Source organism: Anguilla anguilla, chromosome 3 (genome assembly GCF_013347855.1).
Source record: "Anguilla anguilla isolate fAngAng1 chromosome 3, fAngAng1.pri, whole genome shotgun sequence".
Taxonomy (NCBI): domain Eukaryota; kingdom Metazoa; phylum Chordata; class Actinopteri; order Anguilliformes; family Anguillidae; genus Anguilla; species Anguilla anguilla.
Window position 1 is genome coordinate 6894685 of NC_049203.1, and position 20483 is coordinate 6915167.

The 20483-nt window shown below is 47.3% G+C and overlaps 1 protein-coding gene across 3 annotated transcripts in view; it reads right to left on the reverse strand.

Annotated features, from left to right (window-relative positions):
• nrxn2b (neurexin 2b) overlaps nucleotides 1-20483 on the reverse strand; it is a 631318-nt gene that overhangs the window by 411625 nt on the left and 199210 nt on the right. For all 3 annotated transcript variants that reach the window (XM_035408766.1, XM_035408765.1, XM_035408763.1), the window contains one exon: nucleotides 15775-15792. In XM_035408766.1, the coding sequence (XP_035264657.1) occupies nucleotides 15775-15792 (18 nt within the window). The remainder of the gene's footprint in view (nucleotides 1-15774; nucleotides 15793-20483) is intronic.

Consider the following 20483-nt stretch of genomic DNA (forward strand, 5'->3'; position numbering starts at 1 on the left):
CCCTCACAGGGCGGGGGGGGGGCGTTCGTCGCTGCTGCTCTTCGGCCGGGGGAACAAAACAGCTCCCCGGCTTTATAGCGCCACAAACAAGGCCGCTGGGAGAAACCGAAAGTCCCTCCTGACGCTCACAAATAAATCCTCTGCCTCTCAGGCCGGAGGCCCCGCTAGGCCTCGTTGGGGTGCGGGGGGGAGGCGGGGGAGGCGGGGGCATTCGACCCTGGGAGGGGAGGCCCTAGCAGCAGGCCTGGGTGTCGAGCCCCGCCCCTGATTTATGTACCCATCTGCTCACCTGGCGACCGCCTCGACCGTAAAACAAACAAATCGGGGGGGGGGGTCCCGACAGCGCCTGTCAGATTTAAACGCAACCCCTCCCCCCCTTCCTGTTCATTGGTCCGTTCTCTCCACCAGATCACGCTGAAAACCAATCCCCAACCTGCCGCCTCCCCCATCCCACACCCCGACAGAGCCTGAACACCAGAGAGCGTGGGCGTATGGGCGAAGTGTTGGGTTATTTCTTCACACCTGCCACGGGCACCGTCCGGCCCACTAAAATAACTGACGCCAGCCATCAGTTATCTCCCTTTCTCGGACCCCCCGTGAAGTCCCTTCAATAAACAGCGCGCTCACCCTGTACCCCCCCCCCCCCCCCCCCCCCCCCCCCCCCACAGACAGGCCACCAATGGAGCGCTGTCCGCACTTCACACGTCCAGTAACAGCGGGTTTAATTCTAGAGGCGGGGCAGGGGGCGGAGCTGGTTACATCATTAGCGTAGGTGCGCTTCACGTAGCGAACCGTTACTCTGTCTTTCTTTCCGTTGCAGAATGGCACGTTCAGCACTGACCTCAAGCCCCCAAAGGCCTGTGTGTGTCCCTCAACAGAGCGATGCCCTTTCCTGCTGCTGGTAACGCATAGCAACCCACTGGTATGCAACACCCATATCTGCCAAATTGCAACGACACAAGTGTTTGGAATGGCCAATCGGATTCATCAGCGCCCACTGCCGCAATCTCTGCTATTGACTGGGAGAGCGTAGACACATCCCATTACAGCCAACAGGCAATTACTGTACATCTGCAGCAAGACAGACAGCTGTTTGTGTGTGTATGTGTGTTTGTCTGTATGCATGCTTGTGTGTGCGTGTGTGTGTGTCTGTGCCTTGCTTTGTTCCATTTTATAACCACCGATGAAATGAGTAACCTGATAAAATACAATCCGGCAGGCCAGATGACATCATAAAAGACTGCTCCTGTCCATGTCTAAGTACCGTATCTCTTAAACACACACACACACACACACACACACCCCTAAGACTCCATTGTATTGCTAGGTTTTATTTTTACACAGTAGTTCACAGAAGCAGCATTCCTGCAAGTTCCTAATGGCCACTGATGACAGGACAAGTATGCACTCAGTAACTCAATAAAAGAAAAACTGCATTGTATGCCAGTCTTAAAAAGTGATGTCAGACAAACTTGGCCAACAATGTCCTTGCAGAACACAATAAATAAATAACCAAACATTTCTCTTCCATTCACATGCAATAGGCCTTGTTCAATTTGAAATGTGACCATGGTATTACCTCACCCGTTTTCCTCAGACCTAGCCATTCATTTTTGTCCCTGCAGGGGACGAGACTCTGGAGTTCATCTCACTATACATTCCTGCTATTCTGAAACCTACACTACAGCAGACATTTAATAAAAATAAAACAATAAAGTAACATTTCAGGAAATATTTTCACTGCATCATGTTTTTTTTTTGGTATTCATGGCACTTGTATTATGCCAAAAAAGTCAAATACTGAAACTGGAAACATATCGACACTCGGCTTCACTATACCGACGGAGCACGGGTAATTTGGCATCAATTCTTGAAGCCCTTGGCATCCTCATAGACTTTTAAATCGAAACCCAGAACATGTTATGTTGACGGCAAAAGTAAACATGTTATATCGAGGTCAAAGGGAACAGTGTATCTTGCCAGATCTTAACATAGCCAAAATTGCGATGTAATATAAATGTAATTATTTTACAAATGAAATATCGTTTATTTGTTTTTCTCGATTCACAGCAGTGGAAAGACATACCTTTCCCCCATCTCGTATATGCTTGGCATCAGCATAAGACGCTGAAGGTCATTACTGAAGACTATGGGGATATGTAGGGCATACAAAACGTATGGCAAAGGACTCGTTCTGCATTGGTATAGTAACACCGAGTGCTTCTGCACAAGCGCCAATATATGAGGAGTTGGGAATGAGACCCAAGACCCAAGCGCTACAACCTTGGTGGAACCGCTAAGCAACCACAAAAGAAGACAATCCTAGCTGGGACCACAGAAGAAGAAGATCACAAGGGCCTAGCTGGGGTGCGTGAATCTGACGAGGGCTTTCAATTGCAGTGGAGCTGTTCTTTTGACTGACCCATCGCCCAATGGCAGAGTTTTAAAGTGGAGCGCGGGCGGGGTGCAATCGGTAAATAATGGATAGAAATGAGGAGAGCTGAGTCGAGCGTATCGCATCGCACAGCAAGAAGATGAACCCCCTTCGTTTCCACAGGAAGTGGCATGGTGATGAATCGAACCCCCGGTGGCACAGGGACATTTGCATATCGGTTATGAGTTGGCTGCAGCATGGACTATGCCACACTATTCTCTGTAAAAAAAAAAATGGTACGCCACTTGCTCTTACAAAAAAAAAAGTTATGTTTCCTTCATTATTGGAAACATGACCCTGTTTCAGTGACCCTGGCTGTCAGCAAATGATGAAACACCATGTTTTTAATAATAACACACTCATATTTTATTTCTGGCTAATGTCATACCTTTCTTTTTGCCAACACGCTGAATCTTTTTTAAGGTACCACTCCGGGTACGGCATTCCAATATTTTGCTTTACACACCCCCCCCCCCCCCCCCCCCCACTGCCCCCCACCCCACAACCTAAACCTCACAAGATCTTCCATGTATTAGCAGACCCTGTATTACCATGCTATAACAGTACCTGTCACCTTATAGCAATGCTACAAAGGTGTTATAACAATGACGTAATAGTGCACTATTGCACAACGGCTATACCTCCAGCACTCCACATGCACACCATATCACTGGCAAGCCCATCCGACCGGAATCGGCTGAGAAGAATCTGGGGACACGAGGCGGTTCAGTTATGACGAAGCGCTCACAGATGCGAGGAAAGCGCTCACAGATGCGCTTTGAATGAACTAACAGAAGAAGAAAAAAATACATTTGGCAGTTTTTAAATGTCAAGAGCGTTGAGTCAGAAAGACAGACGCAGTCTGAGGACACCGCGCAAGTGGCATTGCCTTTCTTTTTCTTTTTTCTATTTTTTGGAGTGATCCAACGTCTGTGACAGGAGAAGCAGTTACCCACCGTTGGCAGTTGAATGGGAGCAAGTCAACCGTCCGTACGTGAATGTTGTTAGCGACTGAATTGTCACTGATAAATCTGCTTTGAAAAAGCCGTCGTTGGCTCTGAACAGACTGAGAAAAAGAGGAATTTTGAAGATATTTTTTAAAAAGAAATCCCTGAAAAAAGGGTTTTAATGGACGCAGGGTAGTTATCGAACATCCTTGTGAGGGTCATTTACTCGGTGTTAACTCATTATGTGCAGTTAAACAGTCATCATTTCCCCAATTTCCAAAGGTTTGCCTTTTTACAAAGAGCATAGGAAGAAAGCCATGTGTCTTAAAATTACATAAAATAGCACGTAATGATAACCAGCCGTTTATTCAGAACCGAACAAATGGATTCGATCTGACTGTAACTATATGTAACTGCCCTCTATCTCCGTCAACAGCATGCTAGTGTGTACTCCTGCAATAATTTAGCCTCATTCGGTTAAATAACCTCACCCTCATAAGAGCACCAAACTGCCGTGATCAGTGTGTCTGTCGTACGCCCGTACGTGTGTAAAGCTGAGGCTCCTGCAGCCGGTTTATCATCAATGTTAATATGAATATTAATACGATTTCTAAGTGGAAGAACCTGAATCAGCCTCTTCTCGTTTGGCCTGATTAGATTTTTTTTGAAATCGTGTGTCTCCTAGCACCACCTAATTCTCTCAGTCTGGCCGGATCCTCCAATTTTCTCCCCAGCTGCAGGAACAACAACCCCCCCCCCACCCCCCCCACCCCCCCACCTCCCTTTTCTTTAGCGGCTGCCCGGGCGACAGCATGATTAATCGCTCTTATTGGATTTCTAATCGATCAACGATCGTTCGAGAGAATGAAAACGAAACAGAAAACAAGAAAAGATAAAATATAAATAACAGCAGCCAGCTGGTTTGGGTCCATGTTCCTATGGAGGCCCCTGACCCCGGAGCCTGCTACCACAACTGCAGCGCAATCGCTCTTTCTGTGGGTGTGTGTGTGTGTGAGTGTGTGTGTGTGAGAGAGTGTGTGTGTGTGTGTGTGTGTGTGTGTGTGAGAGAGAGAGAGTGTGTGCGTGTGTGTGTGTGTGAGAGAAAGTGTGTGTGAGAGAGAGAGAGAGAGTGTGTGTGTGTGTGAGAGAGAGAGTTTGTGTGTATGTGTGTGTGTGAGAGAGAGAGTGTGTGTGTGTGTGAGAGAGAGAGAGAGTGTGTGTGTGTGTGTGTGTGTGTGTGTGAGCATATGTGTGTGTGTGCATGCATGTGTTTGAGTCTGTGTGTGTGTGTGCGTGTATGTGTATGAGTGTGTGTATGTGTGTGTGTGTGCGCATATGTGTTTGAGTCTGTGTGTGTGTGTGAGTGTGTTCTCCAGCACTAGCAGCACATAGCTGTCACTCCCCCAGGCACAGTAAGATGAAGCGGCGTGTCTGTCGGCGTGTCTGATGTCACGGTGTGATGTCATCCCCTGCAGAGACCTGTCACACGTGCACCTGATGCGCCACCGCGTCCAAACGAGGGCAGGAGCTGTGCCCCACTTTCTGCCCTTAATTAACACACCGATACCAGCCCCGTGTGAGAGCAGGAAGTGGAGCTCCTTCTCTGCGCTAATCCTTCTCAGTCTGCTGCTCCCGCGCACGGGACAAAAATGAAGGGTCGTCGTCGTCGGCGGCAACGGCGAACGCTTCACCCCGCCGAGCCCCCCCCGCCAAGCTTCGGCCCCGGGGCCCGGAACTTGCCGGGGAATTAAGAGAAATCTCTGAACGTCCCAGCGGGGGATTTAAAGAGGACTCATCCTTAAAAACAGGGGGGTGAGGACAGCCCCACCGGGGGAATGAGATCACGATGGGGTCCTTGGGATTTATTTTCGCAGACGCAAAATGACAGAGGCTTTTCTGCAACCCCCCCCCCCCCGCACAAGCTCTCCCCAGGAATGCAAAACTAACTGCTTGGGGACGACCACACAGAGAAATTCTGTCCTCTCTCACACATCATATTTCCAATACAAATATAAATATATACATTTTAAAGGCAATTCCATACACTGTGCGAATATTGTGCTCATTCACTTTATATTGTTTTTATTTTTCGAAAGCGCTTTGCCGACCGCGAGGTGAACCACGCTAAATGAATAAAGCTCGGAATCATAAATGGAGTTTTAATTCCTTGATCATAACGCAATAAGGGTAATAACTGCAGAATGTACAACATAATTTACAATGATAATAAATGCGATGATGGTGTCTGGTAGGCAAGAGGGTGAAATCCAAGGGGATGTCAAGGACCCTTTTTTCCAAAATAAAAGCTGTTCTCTCCCTCCTCTCTCTCTCCCTCACTCCCTCATTTTCTGTCTCGCTTGCATGTTCAGCGGTCCCCTTTTCTCTTTCTTTGCATCAGTCTCTTTCTCATCTTTCTGCTTTCCTCTCATCATCCTTTGTTCTTTTCCCAACTCCTTTTGTTTTACACTCTGTTCATTCCCCTTTATCGAGCTCTCTACATCTCCTCCAATATGTACATCCTATATTTCCTCTCCTCTCTTTCCATCTATCACACTCTTTCCTTTATCTACCCTCTCCCCTCCCTCTCCATCTCTTATTTTACGAGTCCTGCCTCCTTCCTTCCATATCTCTCTTTCTTTCTTCTTTTCTCTCATTCTCTGTCACCCTCCTTTACTCGTGTTTCTCTCCCACACTTTTTCTTTCCCTGCATCACCTGTTTCTATCCATCCCTCTCTCTCTCTCTCTGTTTCTCTCCTGCTGTCTCTCTCTCTCTCTCTCTGTTTCTCTCCCTTTCTGTCTCTCTCTGACTCTGTATCTTCCTCTCTTGGTTTCACAAATTCTCTCTCTGTTTCTCCGTCTCTCTCTCTCTCCTTCCCTTTTTCCATTCCTCTGTTTCTCTCTCTCCTTACATTTTTTCTTTTTCTCTACCTCTCCCGAGACCAGGGTGAGTTAAAAGCCTATGACATCACCGCTGCTATCGTGGAGGGTTTGTTGCCACATACTCCACAGTGGAGGGAGAGAGAGAGAGAGAGAGAAAGGGAGGGAGGGAGAGAGAGAGAGAGGAAGGGAGGGAGAGAGGGAGAGAGAGAGAGAGAGAGAGAGAGAGGAAGGGAGAGAGAGAGAGAGAGAGAGAGAGAGAGGAAGGGAGGGAGAGAGAGAGAGGAAGGGAGGGAGGGAGAGAGAGAGAAAGAGAGAGAGAGACAGGGAGGGAGAGAGAGGGAGGGGGCATCTGGCAGCTGCAGGAGAGTCGGCCATTTTGTTCCCCTGCCCCCTCCTCCCAGGCCACCCCGCTGACACACACACACACACACACACACACACACGCAGCTCTGAAAACGAGCCACACTGCCCGTGGTAAAAAAAAAAGAAAAAAGAAAAAAAAGATTCTCCGACCACTTCAAATGGAATCTGGCGGCTGGTGTCTAATTAAGGCGGAGCCTGGGTCCCACATCTCGCGCGGGATCCAGCCAATCAATAAGCCTTTCACAGCAACGCTGAAGAACAGGCAAAAATAACTAAGCACCTGGAGGCAGCCGTTAGAGGGGGGCTCGTTAATCTGGGGGGCCGAGGGGCCGCTGAGCTCGTTTTGACTAATTTTGGGTTTTTTACACAGCGCTCAATGTGATCGCACGCGAGCGCCAGAGAGCTGCACCTGAGTCGCACGCTCAGGACCAGCCGTCCGTGCTCACAGGACATGCCTCTTAAATAACCGAGAGGCGTCTCCAAAATGTGCTGTGCTTCCCCATCTACATCCGACCGCTGAAAATATTACCCTGCGCAACGCAACTCCCCCACCGCACGCAGGTTTCTGCTATTTAAGAAAAAGGTTAAATTATATTCATTATGCCGAGAGTTTTTTTTTTTTTTTTGCTTTTTGGAGATTTTTCTAGTCAATTAGAATGTCTTAGTGAATTTTCTCACGTATTAACGTCAGTCTGGGAAATCTTAATTGTGATCATCTCCTGACCTTTATTTTTTGTGAAGAAGAGTTATCCAAAAAAAAATCGGCTCTCTTAGACTGAATGTAAAACTCTTGGGGATAAGAAAACAGACTCTGGGTCTCACTGGCTGTAATCTCTGCCACCGCGCAGTTCCGTATGTAATTATAGCCATATCATAAATTATACAAGAACGGCTTCAGGTAGTTCAGTCATTACAAGCGAGATTTCCCCGCGCTCAGAAAGCATCAGCGAAGGCGTTTCTAGTCATCCTGTATATTTTAAACACGATTAAGGCCGCGGGTTTTTAAAACCCCGCTCCGCTGCCGTACGGGAACGGAGCTCGGCGATTCGCTCGCACCGCGGCGGCGTCCGAACAGATGGCAGGGATGCGGCGCGAGGGTCCGGAAACGAAATTTTAAGAGAAAAAAAAAAAGACAACGGCGCACAGCAGGCAATCCATCATTTAGCGCTCCTCGAAGGGGACGCGGAGGTGAGCGGCGGCAGCCACTCGATGGCGCAGGTAAACAGACGCGCTCCCGACGCCGCCCGCCCGAAAGCCCCCCAATGTCAGAGGAAAGGCGTCGTCCTTTGCCGAACCTGCATTTAATTGCCGGGAGTTAGCATGCTCCCCACGGGCCAGACGGAATGTTAAATGCCTCCAGCGCTAATTATCCCAGGGATCTCATTACCTCTCCGATATTCAAATATGACGCCGGGTTGTTCCATTATCGCAATCACCGTTATTCCGGGGGGGGGGGGGGGGGGGGGGGGGGGGGGTGCGGGAGGCCATTTTGCTATTATTTCAGAAAAGCACAATCAAATTTAAAATGTCAGCGAGAGCAACGTTTGTGTTTCAGCAAAGCATCTCATTACCTGCTCCTGTTAATAAATGCGTCTCTAGGATCCTTCTTTTTTTTTACACAAAAGGCTATATTTAACCACGTGAACCTGAGGACGTGTCAACAAATGCGAAGGAATGGGAAGGCTAATTGATTTCAGAGCGACTTAATCACTCAATTGTGCTCGGTTTGTCATGGGTGCTAAACCTGAAGACCAAACCCATAATTCAAAATGGGAAAATGAGAAACTGCATTTGCTTCATTTATGACGGCCATTTTGGCTCCTGCAGCTGGCTCTCGGTAGAGCTTAACATTCCGCTACTAGAACCTCACCGATAACCAGGCGGCCGCCGCACTCATCGAGCCCCGATATGTCACGTAGACCGTTACGTTAATTCACTTTGCAATATATCACCCGAGCATTTCTGACATGAAAAAATGTGTCTAATGGAGTAGAAATATTACACAGAAAGGACACCGGTCCAGTTAAATCCTTCAGCGAGCTTTAATGCATGTCCTCATTCAGAACAGCCCGTAGAAATATGCCAGTGTAAAGCATTCTGTGTGCGTGCCTGTGTGCGCGTGTGTGTGTGTGTGTGTGTGTGCGTATGTGTGTGCGTGCGTGCGCGTGTGTGTGGTTAAGAACTGTCTGTAGTCTTCATCTACCCTGGGGTTTGCATACACAAACAGAGCTAAAACTGAATCCTCTTAGAGAGAGAAGGGGAGGGGGGGGGGGGGGGGGAGAGAGAGAGAGAGAGGGAGAGATGCAAAAGGAGGAAGGGGAGAAGAGTCATAGTGTAAAGAAAAAGAGAGAGGTGAGAGAAAGAGAGAAAAAGAGGAAGAAAGAAAGAAAGAAAAGGTAAGACAGATGATGAGCACAGGGAAGACAGAGGAGGCAGAGAGAACAGACTCACAGGTGTCTGTCCCACTTTGCCACCTTAACCTGAGTCTAATTCCAACCTTCCGGATGTAGTTAAGGGATCAAGTCATCCTCATTACCTTCATCAGCCTGCCCCGCAGAACATCCAGAATGTTCTTTCACTGCCACCACCTCTGAGAAAACAAAAACACATCCTGGGAAAGGGACGCCTGGTAATGAAGCAATCCATAACCTCCTTTCCAGGGATCCTACTTCCACATTACAGATCTCATTTAGACTTCTGCACTTTCCCAAGAGATTCTCATAATTCTCTGAATTTCCGGAAATTAATTTTGAGTTTGTCTGTATTGTTTTTTTTTTCAATTCCCTCCCGTGACTGCACTATTGTAAATATCTCCTATAGTGACCATTTTGGTTGACAGACGTGCTGCTACTTGAAGATGGAAACAGCGACCTGTGCACTTATACGTGCACATTCTTGCCCTAGAATGCCATTAGCCTGTTCTTCTATACAAACACGACTGCCAAAATAAAAGATAAAAGGTGCAATTTGAGGGAGTGCATCTCTGATTCATATCATAACAATACACATGTGGATTTGATCTCTCAGTATACATACTCTCACACCCAGTAAAGCAAAGCGTTTATACACCATGACTCACACAGCCCGCTGTTTTCCTATTTATGCAGCTGGAGCGATTCAGGTTAAGTATCCTGCTCAAGGGTGCAACAGCATTGCCCCCTCAGGGAATCAAACCTGCAACCTCAACCTATATTGCAAGCCCATTTCTCTTAACCATTATACCACACCGCTATCCAAAGAGGCTAGAAATTTGATTGACGTATGCTCTGTTTGCTTCCTGCTAGTGAACAGTAAGCAATTCCCACAGCAGAGTAACTGTGGATTATATCTACTTAACACCTCGCCACTTTTGGAGGAATTGTTTCCCTCTTTTCTATTGGCTGGCGTGGAGTTCACTACCTACTTCATCATATCCCCAATGCCCAGCCCATGTTTTCTGATATTCATAATGCATACGCAGCACATTCGATGATAGAAACTACAGTGTGACATTACGCCCGTGTAAAAAAAAAAAAATTCATTTCACGCTGTTACAAGCTCGACAGCCCCCATCGAAAGCATACATCTCACAATTTTAAGTTTGCCCATTTGTATTTGTAATGAGGACGCAGTTGCAGATGATGAATGCTCAGTATGCTGGTTATGTAGTGTATGGCAATAAGCACGATTAAGATATAGTGCCTGTCTTGTGGCCTTTTGACATTAATCGTCCCAGTTTTATGCCAAACGGCATAAACGTCTCCAAAAAAAATCTGCTCTCTCTCTCTCTCTCACACACACACACACACACACACACACACACACAAACACAAACACACACACAACTGCACACGCAAATGCAAACACACACACACACACACAAATGCAAATGAACATGCAAATGCAAGCACAAACACACACACACACACACACACGTTTATCAGACATAGGCAGATCTTGGGCACTAATGGGCACTAATTATCATAGAACACACTGTCAAGACCCAGCAACATAATGGCAAAGTGAAATGCCAATACATTTAAACCCGTCAATAAAAAGGAAAGCTCTGCATGGCTACACGTGTGAAATTCTAGGGGACAGGCCATTTGAACATTTAACACCCAAACCTTCCCTTGCCGAGCGGAATACATTATCAGTTTTTTTTCAGCCTAGGAGGGGGGGGGGGGGTGGGGGTGGATTAAAGCAAAATCAAATCCTGCATGTGCCCGGTATTGTAATTATATTTTTTGAAAAAGTACGAATTTGCTGGCGTTTTTTTTCTTCTTCCCACTTACCTGTAGGGCTGTACCTGTTCCTGGCTTCTCAGAGACAAATGCCACATTAATATTCACACTTTTTCCGGCAAATTCTACTTTCACTTCGGCTGAGAGCGAGCAGCGTGCCGCCGTTCTCCCGCAAAGTTTTTTTCATCTTTAAAGTTTGTGTGCAAATGCTGAGAATAACTCAAACTGCGCATTCCTTTCCATTACATTAAAACAGCTGCTTGCATCAATGCCATCCTGTGCCAGGGACGACCAACATTGGACGTGTTTAAAAAATTATTAATGTACACACAAAAATACTTATTTTTGTGATTCTGGCACTATGCTTGAGGGGGCAAGACCAGTGTCACATCCAGAATTCCAACATTACACTGTACCTCCTTGTCAGAAATGAACATCCTGCTGGCTTTCACACAGAGTGTGTGCGACATGCACACACACAAACACACAGACATATACACACAACACACGCACACACACATATTCACATACACACAGACACACATACATACATGCAAACACAAACACACGCATTCTCTCACTCTCACACACACACACACGAACACGCACACGCATGCACACACAAACGCGCACACACACACACACACACACACACACACTCACACACACACGCAGACACACACACACATGCACACGCACACACACACACACACACACACACACACACCACACACACACACAAGCGCGCACCACACGGCTGCATGATCTCTTTGATCTCTGCACAGGCTCTGATAAGTACACGGGGCCAAGCAGAAAGCCGGAGAGATTACAGCGCGATCCATCGCGGGAGCAAACAGAGCGGCAAGACAAATGAACAGCACTGTGAGAACCGCCGAGGACAAACAGGTGAAAGCGGACTCAGTAAACGGGAAAATATCAGCGGGGATCGGAGTTCTGGCCGTAAACAGAAGATGAAATGGATTTGGGCCCCTTTAACAGGCTAAATTACCGAGGAAATGCATTATTTCACCCACCCCCCCCCCCCTCCATTTTAGTCGTAAGTTAGGCCGCGTAAATTAGAGAACTGGAAAAAAAAAAAAAGTAAAAGATTTCCGCGTCACTCGGGGATGAAGCTGACGCTGACGCGCCCGCGCTTAAAAATGGAGGCGAGACGCAGGGGCGGAAACTAGCTTCCGCGCCCCTCCCGTATTGAATGAGCGTTTTTTTGTTTTCGCTCGGTGGCGGTGTCCGGGATGAATAAAAAGCAGACGTTGCGCAGGTGGATGTGAGAAAAGCGTTTAGTTAGACTTTGGAGCGTCGCAGAAATTGCAGGGGCTGGCAGAATCAGAAAGCCTTTAGGGGGGGCGGGGGGGGGGGGGGGGGGTGGCAGGGGGGTACAGAAGAAGCCGTTTGATGAAAACAGAAAATGCACATTGCAAATGGATTTACATACATTTTAAACGGATGGGCGGGGTGGGGGGGCGGTTGGGGGGGTGGGTGAGTGGGTGCCTGTATGGTCTGTGCTGGTGAGTGCAGCAAGTTGTCAATTGGAGGTGGGGGGAAAAAGGGGGGGGGGGCGCATCAGGGATGCGAAGAATGTCATTATTTGAGGGAAATGGACCCAGATTGCTCTGAGCGAGGTGCACATTAAACCCCTCCCTTCTTCTTCGCTGTGGCTCAAATCTGACATCAAGACGTTTTCCATCGCCCCCCCGCCCCCCATGCGGCGTTTCACTGGCATGCTGATCCACAGCTCGTGTGCATTATCCCGTCAGCACATTTGCAAAAAAAAAGAAACAACTGGGGGTGTGCTTAAATGAATATTAAAACGATGCTTTGTTTCGGTGATAGACGCACACGCGCGAATACGAGTGAAAACACACGCGCACAAATGCTGGTTCTTGCGCCTCTTCCATCTCGGACAAATGGCATTTTCTGGCAGGTCACTGAGGCAGACTTTTCTTTTGAAGATGAATTGCTTGGCTTTGGAAGTGGGGGGGGGGGGGGGGAGAGAGGGATGGAGGGGGGGGGGGGGGGGTGGCGGGTTGAAGAGAGACAAACTTGACAGACTTAAGGAAGAAGGAAAGTTCAGCAATGTGGCTGACCTAAGCACACTCAGCTAAATGAACGAATCAATAAATAGATAGCTGAATAAATAAATGAATAAATAAATAAATAAACAAATGGATGTAGTATCAAGATAGATGATCTGACTGTAACGTCCATTCCATCCTTATCGAAGCCACATATTCCTGGTGAAGCCAGCCTGTGGGGGGGGGGGGGGGGGCGTCTGTACCGTATCCCAGCATGCATTGGGCGACAGACTGGTAGACTGGTATCTCTGGTCAGGTCAGTAAACCATTCCAGGTCTCTCACACCTTTGGGACTGTGGGATGAAACTCATGAGGTCACAGGGAGAATTTACTGTGAGGTGACAGCACTACTTACTACACCACCATTAAGCCAATCTGTATGGAGGGTGGGCCCCCCCTCAGGTTCCTCCTGAGATTTCTTCCCACTGGCAAGTTTTTTTGTTTCCACCATTTGAGTTTTTTTCCTGCCACTGGGGAGTTATTTTGCCTCTCTTGCTCGTTTTTTGGGGGTTCAGGCCTGGGCTTTTGCCCAATTCTCTTTTTCCTGCTTTCTCTGCCCCTTTGTGACAGTGTCACTGCAAAGAAAATGCTATAAAATTAAAATTGAAATGAACTGAATGATTCCAAACTGCATATGTGCATTCGAATAGCACAACACTACCCCCCTCCCAATTCAGTGAATTCAAAACAAAGACCCCCATCACAGGGAAGCACTTCCTGCCAGCTCAATATGTCTGAAAGCATCTGAATCATCAGACGATGCAATTCAGTTTTTACCCGCTATCTCTCTTATCAATAACGTCAGTAGCACCTGAACCCTGCCCAGAAGTGCAATGAAGCTCCCTAAAAAAAACGCTTATTGATTTCCTCAGCAGGCACTCCACGGTCACATGGCTTCCGGGGTCACACACCCTTCCGTCTCCCAGCAGGAGATGCACTAGGTTAAACACCTGCCTTGTGGGGACCGCATCGAGGACTTGTACCTGAAACCTTCTGATTCACTTCTAAGTCTATGAACAAGAGGATCCTTGAAGTTGCCCAGAGAAAAAAAAAAAAAACATTAAAATTCATGGGCAGAGGGTATAGTGAAATATCAATAATCTGATGATTACGCATCGCTGTAGCCCATAAAGAAACCGTTTTTCAAACGAGGCTGGCAGCCCCAGCCAGCGTTCACCGCTTAAATCTGATGCCTTATGTGTGCTTAAATGGCCACACCTGGTCACACAGGAAGAATGCTGCCAAAAATACCTGAATCGCGTAGGATCCAGCAACACTCCCGCGGGAAATCCCCAGGGAACACACATGTTCTGTAGACCCTCCCACACACAGAAGGTTAGTAGTACAGTAGCATAGCGTATGGTATTATAGTACATAGGAGGTGAATAGTTGACCATAGAAAGCTGAATATGACAGAAATGATACCGCAAATACAAAAAAAATAAAAATAATTTATGGTGTCCTTCAACATTAATGCCCATTTCTGATCACACGTTCCTGATGACACATTTTTAGTTTTATTGGTCCAAAATTTCCCCCTGGTTTCTAGGGGTCTGCTCTTTTCCTTGGCTACGGTTTAGCATCAAAGATTCTCAGCAGAATTCAAGTTAGAACAGTTAGGATGGAGCCCATGAGCTCAATTCCCTTCTGCTAAAAACCCATAGCCTCACACTGCTGCTACAAAAATCCCATCATCCCCCCAACCCGAACACGCACTCATCCCAAGAAAAAGGTTTTTTTTTTTGTGGGTAGAAAGCACAGCTTGGTTGGGTGCTGTGGGTACGCAGCTCAACATTATGACACAGCTCCACAGCGCCCGTAGCGAGAAACTCTTTATTTTTTTGAGCTGTCACCGTGCCGACCGCTATCAACCACATTTACATTTCGCTCGAATGTTTTTCTTACCTCGGTGCCACTCATCCATCATTATCTCGCCGCGCAAAACTGACAGGAAGCAGCCGCCTCCCCCCCCCGTGAAGCTATTGCTCTCTACTCCCGCCCCTCTCTCAACTCACGCCTGCGACTCTCCAATACGTCCTCAGTCAGAGCGCCAGGAAGGACACCGCTATCAGTCCTTAAATACCAACGCCAGAGCCAAAGAGGAGGAGGAGGCTGGCTGAGTCAGAGTCTCTTCCGGAGCGTACGGAACGCAGAGGACGGGGTATTCTAGAAGACGCCGCCCGTCACAAAGGCTGGCTAAAATCCGAATTCCGGACGAGAGCTGACGCACGCTGACGTGACGCTCGGGTTCTACGACTGCAGGCCAGAACGCTTCCGCCCCACGCTGAGGCTAAGCGCTCCGAACGGCTCGAGTTCCTTCTAGGCCAGGGGTCTAAAACTCCAGTCCCCAGAGGGCCACAGTCCTCTGCCGCTTTTCGTGATTTCCTTTCAATCAGCAGCCAATCACGGCCTTGGGAACAAGGTGTGCAGCCAATTCTCCTGACTCTTTAGCCAATCAATGACTTAAACTAAGCACTTAAGTGCAAGAACACATCAAAAGCCAGCAGACACAGCGGCCATCCAGGATTTGAGTTTGAGATCCCTGTCCTGGGCCTTCAGCTCATGGGCCTACAGGCGTAACGGGGGGGGGGGGGGCAGGACGAGAGAGGAGCAGCCCCCGCTCCGATGCTATGAGGCTCCGACACTGGCTTCCTGTTTCCTGTTTCCTTTCATTTGCGGCACGGCTGGTTTAAAGAGGAGCGCGAGACTCCTGCCAAGGCTCCGCACATGCAGAGGATTCGCTGTGATCGGCGAACTGTGCTGTTTGATAAAGGAACGCACAAAGCAAATCAAAGTAAAGGAAGGCCCAGCTCACGCGCTGGGCGACATCTTACCGGTTTGCGACGAATCACCTGCAGAGACAAAGAAAAGAGACAGACATTCAGGTTGTGGCTCTTATAATGAGTTATGGCATAATCCAACAATGCTTCGCTTGAACCCCCTTCTCTCCCCCACCCCCCCCCCACACACCATCACCACCACCACCACCGCCACCAACACAACCCCGACAGACTCAAAAAATATCAGTTACCAATAACACAGGACAGAAAGCAGGCAGTTACATCACCCTTCCCCACATAATTGTACAGACAAGAAAAAAAAAAAAAAAGCTACAAGAAGCCACCCTCACCCCCCCCCCCCCCCCCCCAGGGATATAACACCGACACAATATGGCTTCATCTGCTCTTCACACAGGAATGTAATTTGCGCGATTAACTCAATAACCAGCTGGGCCTGGTGGTCTCTCCCACAGCTGGAACAGCGACAGCATGTAACCTCGTGTTTCTATATGTTCCACCCCGGGGCAAGGAGATCTTAAAAGGGACGGCGCTTCAAATGAGTCACACGCAAAATGTGTCCTCTGTCATTCTCAACAGATCAAAAGGTTCCCACAGTAGCATGTATTGCTGCAGAGGTCTTTTTTGTGTATTTAAGTGTTTTAAATCATTTAAAATGGGAAATAGAAAGAAAAACTGACATTGAAAGAAATTTAAACCGCTTTAAAAAAAATTGTGACTGCATTGAGTGAAGCATGAATGAGAGCAAAATAAATAAATAAATATATAAATAAATACATAAATAAATCTTTTTTTTTCTAAAACCCGGTGAAAACAGTGTGTAGAAAATACAAATCCTCAACTAGGTTTAGATTTTTTTTCATTACTGATCTGAGAAAAAGCCACAAATGCCTTAATCCTACGAGCTACAGAGAAGTTAATACATCTTTCTACAGAGAAGAGAAACGCTTTAATTCACAGACACAGATACTCATACACTCATACACTCAAACACATAGCCATTCAGTTGAAATCGATGGTACTAAGGCCTTTGTTGGTTATGTGGGTCGTGAGTATGATGTTTACTGTGATGAGCATTATTGTCACTGATGCGGAATGTCCTTTTGTTGAAGACTAATAAAACGCACTTCAGCCCACAAGGCTAGCTGAAAATGTACGCCCATTGTATCACGAATAACACCGGTAGCATTAGTGAAAACACTGATGCCTGGCTCATATAATGACTGACAAAGAACGCGGGTCATTTCATTACTTACAGGCTCAATAACTTACTGTGCAATCAAGCAATTTCTGTATAATTGCTTTTCTCCATCACAAATGATTATTTCACGTGTTAACACCAGAACAAGTACAGACTGGATATACAGTTTGACTCAAACTCAGAGCTTTTATACCATCTTTTTTATTATTATTTGGTTTCAGGCACAGGTTATTAAACTAGGCCTAAGACACGGCGTGCTGTATCTACTTACCAGAGCCAAACTGGAAATAAAGTACCAATGTAAACAGTGGAATACATCACAGTCTGTCTTAGCCCCCGTTTTAATAACCCGATACAGTGTAAGGTTCAGGGTTAATCAGCACTGACAGAACACATTTGATCCCTATTGGATTCAGATAAAATTGACTCGTAAATTTGAGTTAACAATAATGTTTAGGGCTGTGGAGGACTGCCACTGCCACGGAAATCTGGAGCAATCTGACAATACCCCCCCACCCCCCCATCCCCTGTGTCCTTGTAGCTCCGCTCGATATGAGAGGCCTCCTTGGCCTGAATGCATACTGAGTGAGCCGAAGAGGCATCCATGAATAAGCATATTTTAATGAGCAGCGGCAGCTTTGGTGCAGTGCGCGTCCTCTAATTACGGGCGGGGCCGGGGGGGGGGGGGGGGGGGGGGGGGCGGGGGGGGGTGATTTTGGGTCGCGGCGGCAGCCCGGGCTGGATTCGGCGGTACCGGGGCGGACGGTCCGCACGTAGCTCCGCCCACAGGGGCCCGGAAAACGACAGGATTCATCTCTTTGTTGTTTTCATCAGATACCGTTTCTCTCACCTGCAGACTCCTCCGCTAGTGCCAGCTACATATATTGCTAAGGGTATTGGGGCCCATGCAAGTATGTGAATGCACAACAGTGCACGCACACACACACACACATGCACACACACACAAACTAGTTATCATGTGGTTCATACATTGTTCAATTACACAAACAGTGATTTTCACTGTGCTTTAAATCAGTGGGGAAATTCTATGATTACCTTTGCAAATTCAGAAGCAGTTCTTTTCACTTTATAGACGCAATATCCACCCTGAAACATTTTGGACTGTTCCTCATTACATACTGTAATTTTTAGCATACAATGTGAAGGGCTCGATTAAGAACCCAGTCAATTTTGGAGACACTGTGCTGGTTTGCTTCAACTCTTTTCTCTCTGGGACACAGTTTTGAGTGGTACTTGGTGAATTTATGTTCTCTACTGCCCCTTCTAACTGTGGCGTCCCTCAGGGATCTATGCTAGGGCCTGTTCTGAATATAACCTCACCTCCCTACATAGGTATCAGTGCTCTATGATCTTCTCACTAATATTACATTTTAAACTGGATGTGCCAGTATTTCTAGCAGAATTCTGATGTGACTACAGTTCTGATTTTGGTACCAAGAAACAGTCTAGATTCATTCTAACTGTTAAAAAAAAATATTTTCGGAAAATACTTGACAGTATTTTTTTAAAAATACATCAAATGTCATTTGTGCAAATATAACTTCAGAAACAAGTTAAAAGAAATCTCTATTGCCATTTGCAGATGCTGAAAAAGGCGTGTGCGCATTAATCTCTTGAGGAAAAAGACGACTGTAACGCTTTCTAATCACGTCTGGGGCGACATAGCTCAGGAGGTAAGATTGTCTGGCAGTCGGAGGGTTGCCGGTTCGATCCCCCACCCTGGGTGTGTCGGAGTGTCCCTGAGCTAGACACCTAACCCCTAATTGCTCCCAACGAGCTGATTGGCGCCTTGCATGGCAGCCTTTCACCGTTGGTGTGTGAGCGTGTGTGTGTGTGTGTGAATGGGTAAAGAAGAGGCATCAATTGCAAAGCACTTTGGATAAAAGCGCTACATAAATGCGGTCCATTTACGTCTAAACGGCCCTGCGTGTCTTGCCCCCGGCCACTCCATTACACTGCTGTTAACAAAGGAGAAACACACTCCAGCGAAAGGAAAGCACTGAGCCGGGGAAGTTTAGCCCAGGGTTCTCTCTCTCTCTCTCCCTCTCTTTCTCTCTCTCTCTCTCTCTCTCTTGCTGGAGCCTGAAGCACTCCTTCATTCATTTACACGTCTGTGCATAAGCCATCCAGAGTAATATGAGTAAACGCTTATTTATTGGTGTAATTAATTGGTGGCGGTGGGGAGGGGGGTGGGGGGGTGGGGGGGTAGGGGGTTGAGGCAGGTGTATTCCTGTGTACCATGTGACCACAGCAGTGCCGTGCGTTACCTGGGTTAATGGTCACCTGTACATCAAGTAGAAAAAGACAGTGACCCCCCCAGACAGGGGAAGAGCACAGATTCACCCCCATTATTTCACTCTTCCAGCCTGCTGGGCCCAGGAGGCACTTCTGCCAGAGGAGAATGAATGGGAACACCACCTTCACCTTTGTGCCATCTCTCCGTCTCTCTCTCTCTCTCGTTCTCTCTATCTATCTGTTTCCCATCAATTCACTTTTCAACCCCAGCATTCAACCCAAACCAACCCCTGTCCAAGGTCAAGGGAACATTCATAGAACACACACACATACACATGCACACACACACACACACACACAGACATACACATGCACACACACTCACACATACGTGCGTGGGCGCACACACAAATACACACACGCAGGCACCACCACATTATCATATGATACACACTACAGTACAGAAGAACGACATTGCACCCATGTAAAAAATTCATTTCACATCGTTAAGAGCTTGACAGCCCCCAACAAAAGCATACATTACACAATTTTAAGCATCCCCGTTTATATTTACAACGAGGATGCAGTTGCAGGTGATGAATGCTGGTGTAACGGTTACATAGTGCATGCTGTAAGCACAATGTAGATAGAGGGCATAACTTGCTGCCTATTGACATTAATTGCCCCAGTTTCAGGTCTCCAAAAAGACTGCTCTTTCTCTCTCTCGCTATCTCTCTCTCTCACACACACACATATGTGCGCAGAAATATATACACACGCAAACAAAAAATAAAATAAATAAAATCGAGTAAGGGTAATCGCGGCACAGACACTGCCTCGCCCATTACACAGACTTGAATTCTTTAGACGTTGACACGCAGACTTTTTTTTGCATGTTTGCAAGCGGTTGAATTTCAAAATTTTAAAAGAAGCTGAGGCGTGTGGCGCGTGGCGCTGCCTCGACCAAAGAGAGACGAATGTTACTCATACACACACGTAAAAAAAAAAAGGAAGAAAGAAATGTGCTATATTTCTGGAGTCGACACCAAATCGGTTTTTGGGGTGTAAGTGCACGGCAACTCCGTTTAAGACAGAACGGCACGGCGTGTCATGACTAAGTGAAGGGAGGCTCAAGGGGAAGGCTGTGGAGAAGCAGGAGAGAGAGGCGGGAGTTCGTTCCCCCCCCCCCCACCCCCCCAGAAAGCACATCCTGCCCGCCCACGTCCTCTGCAGAAAGCCTCTCAATCAGAGCGGGCAGCTGTGGAGACAGGCTCCCGCACGACTACAT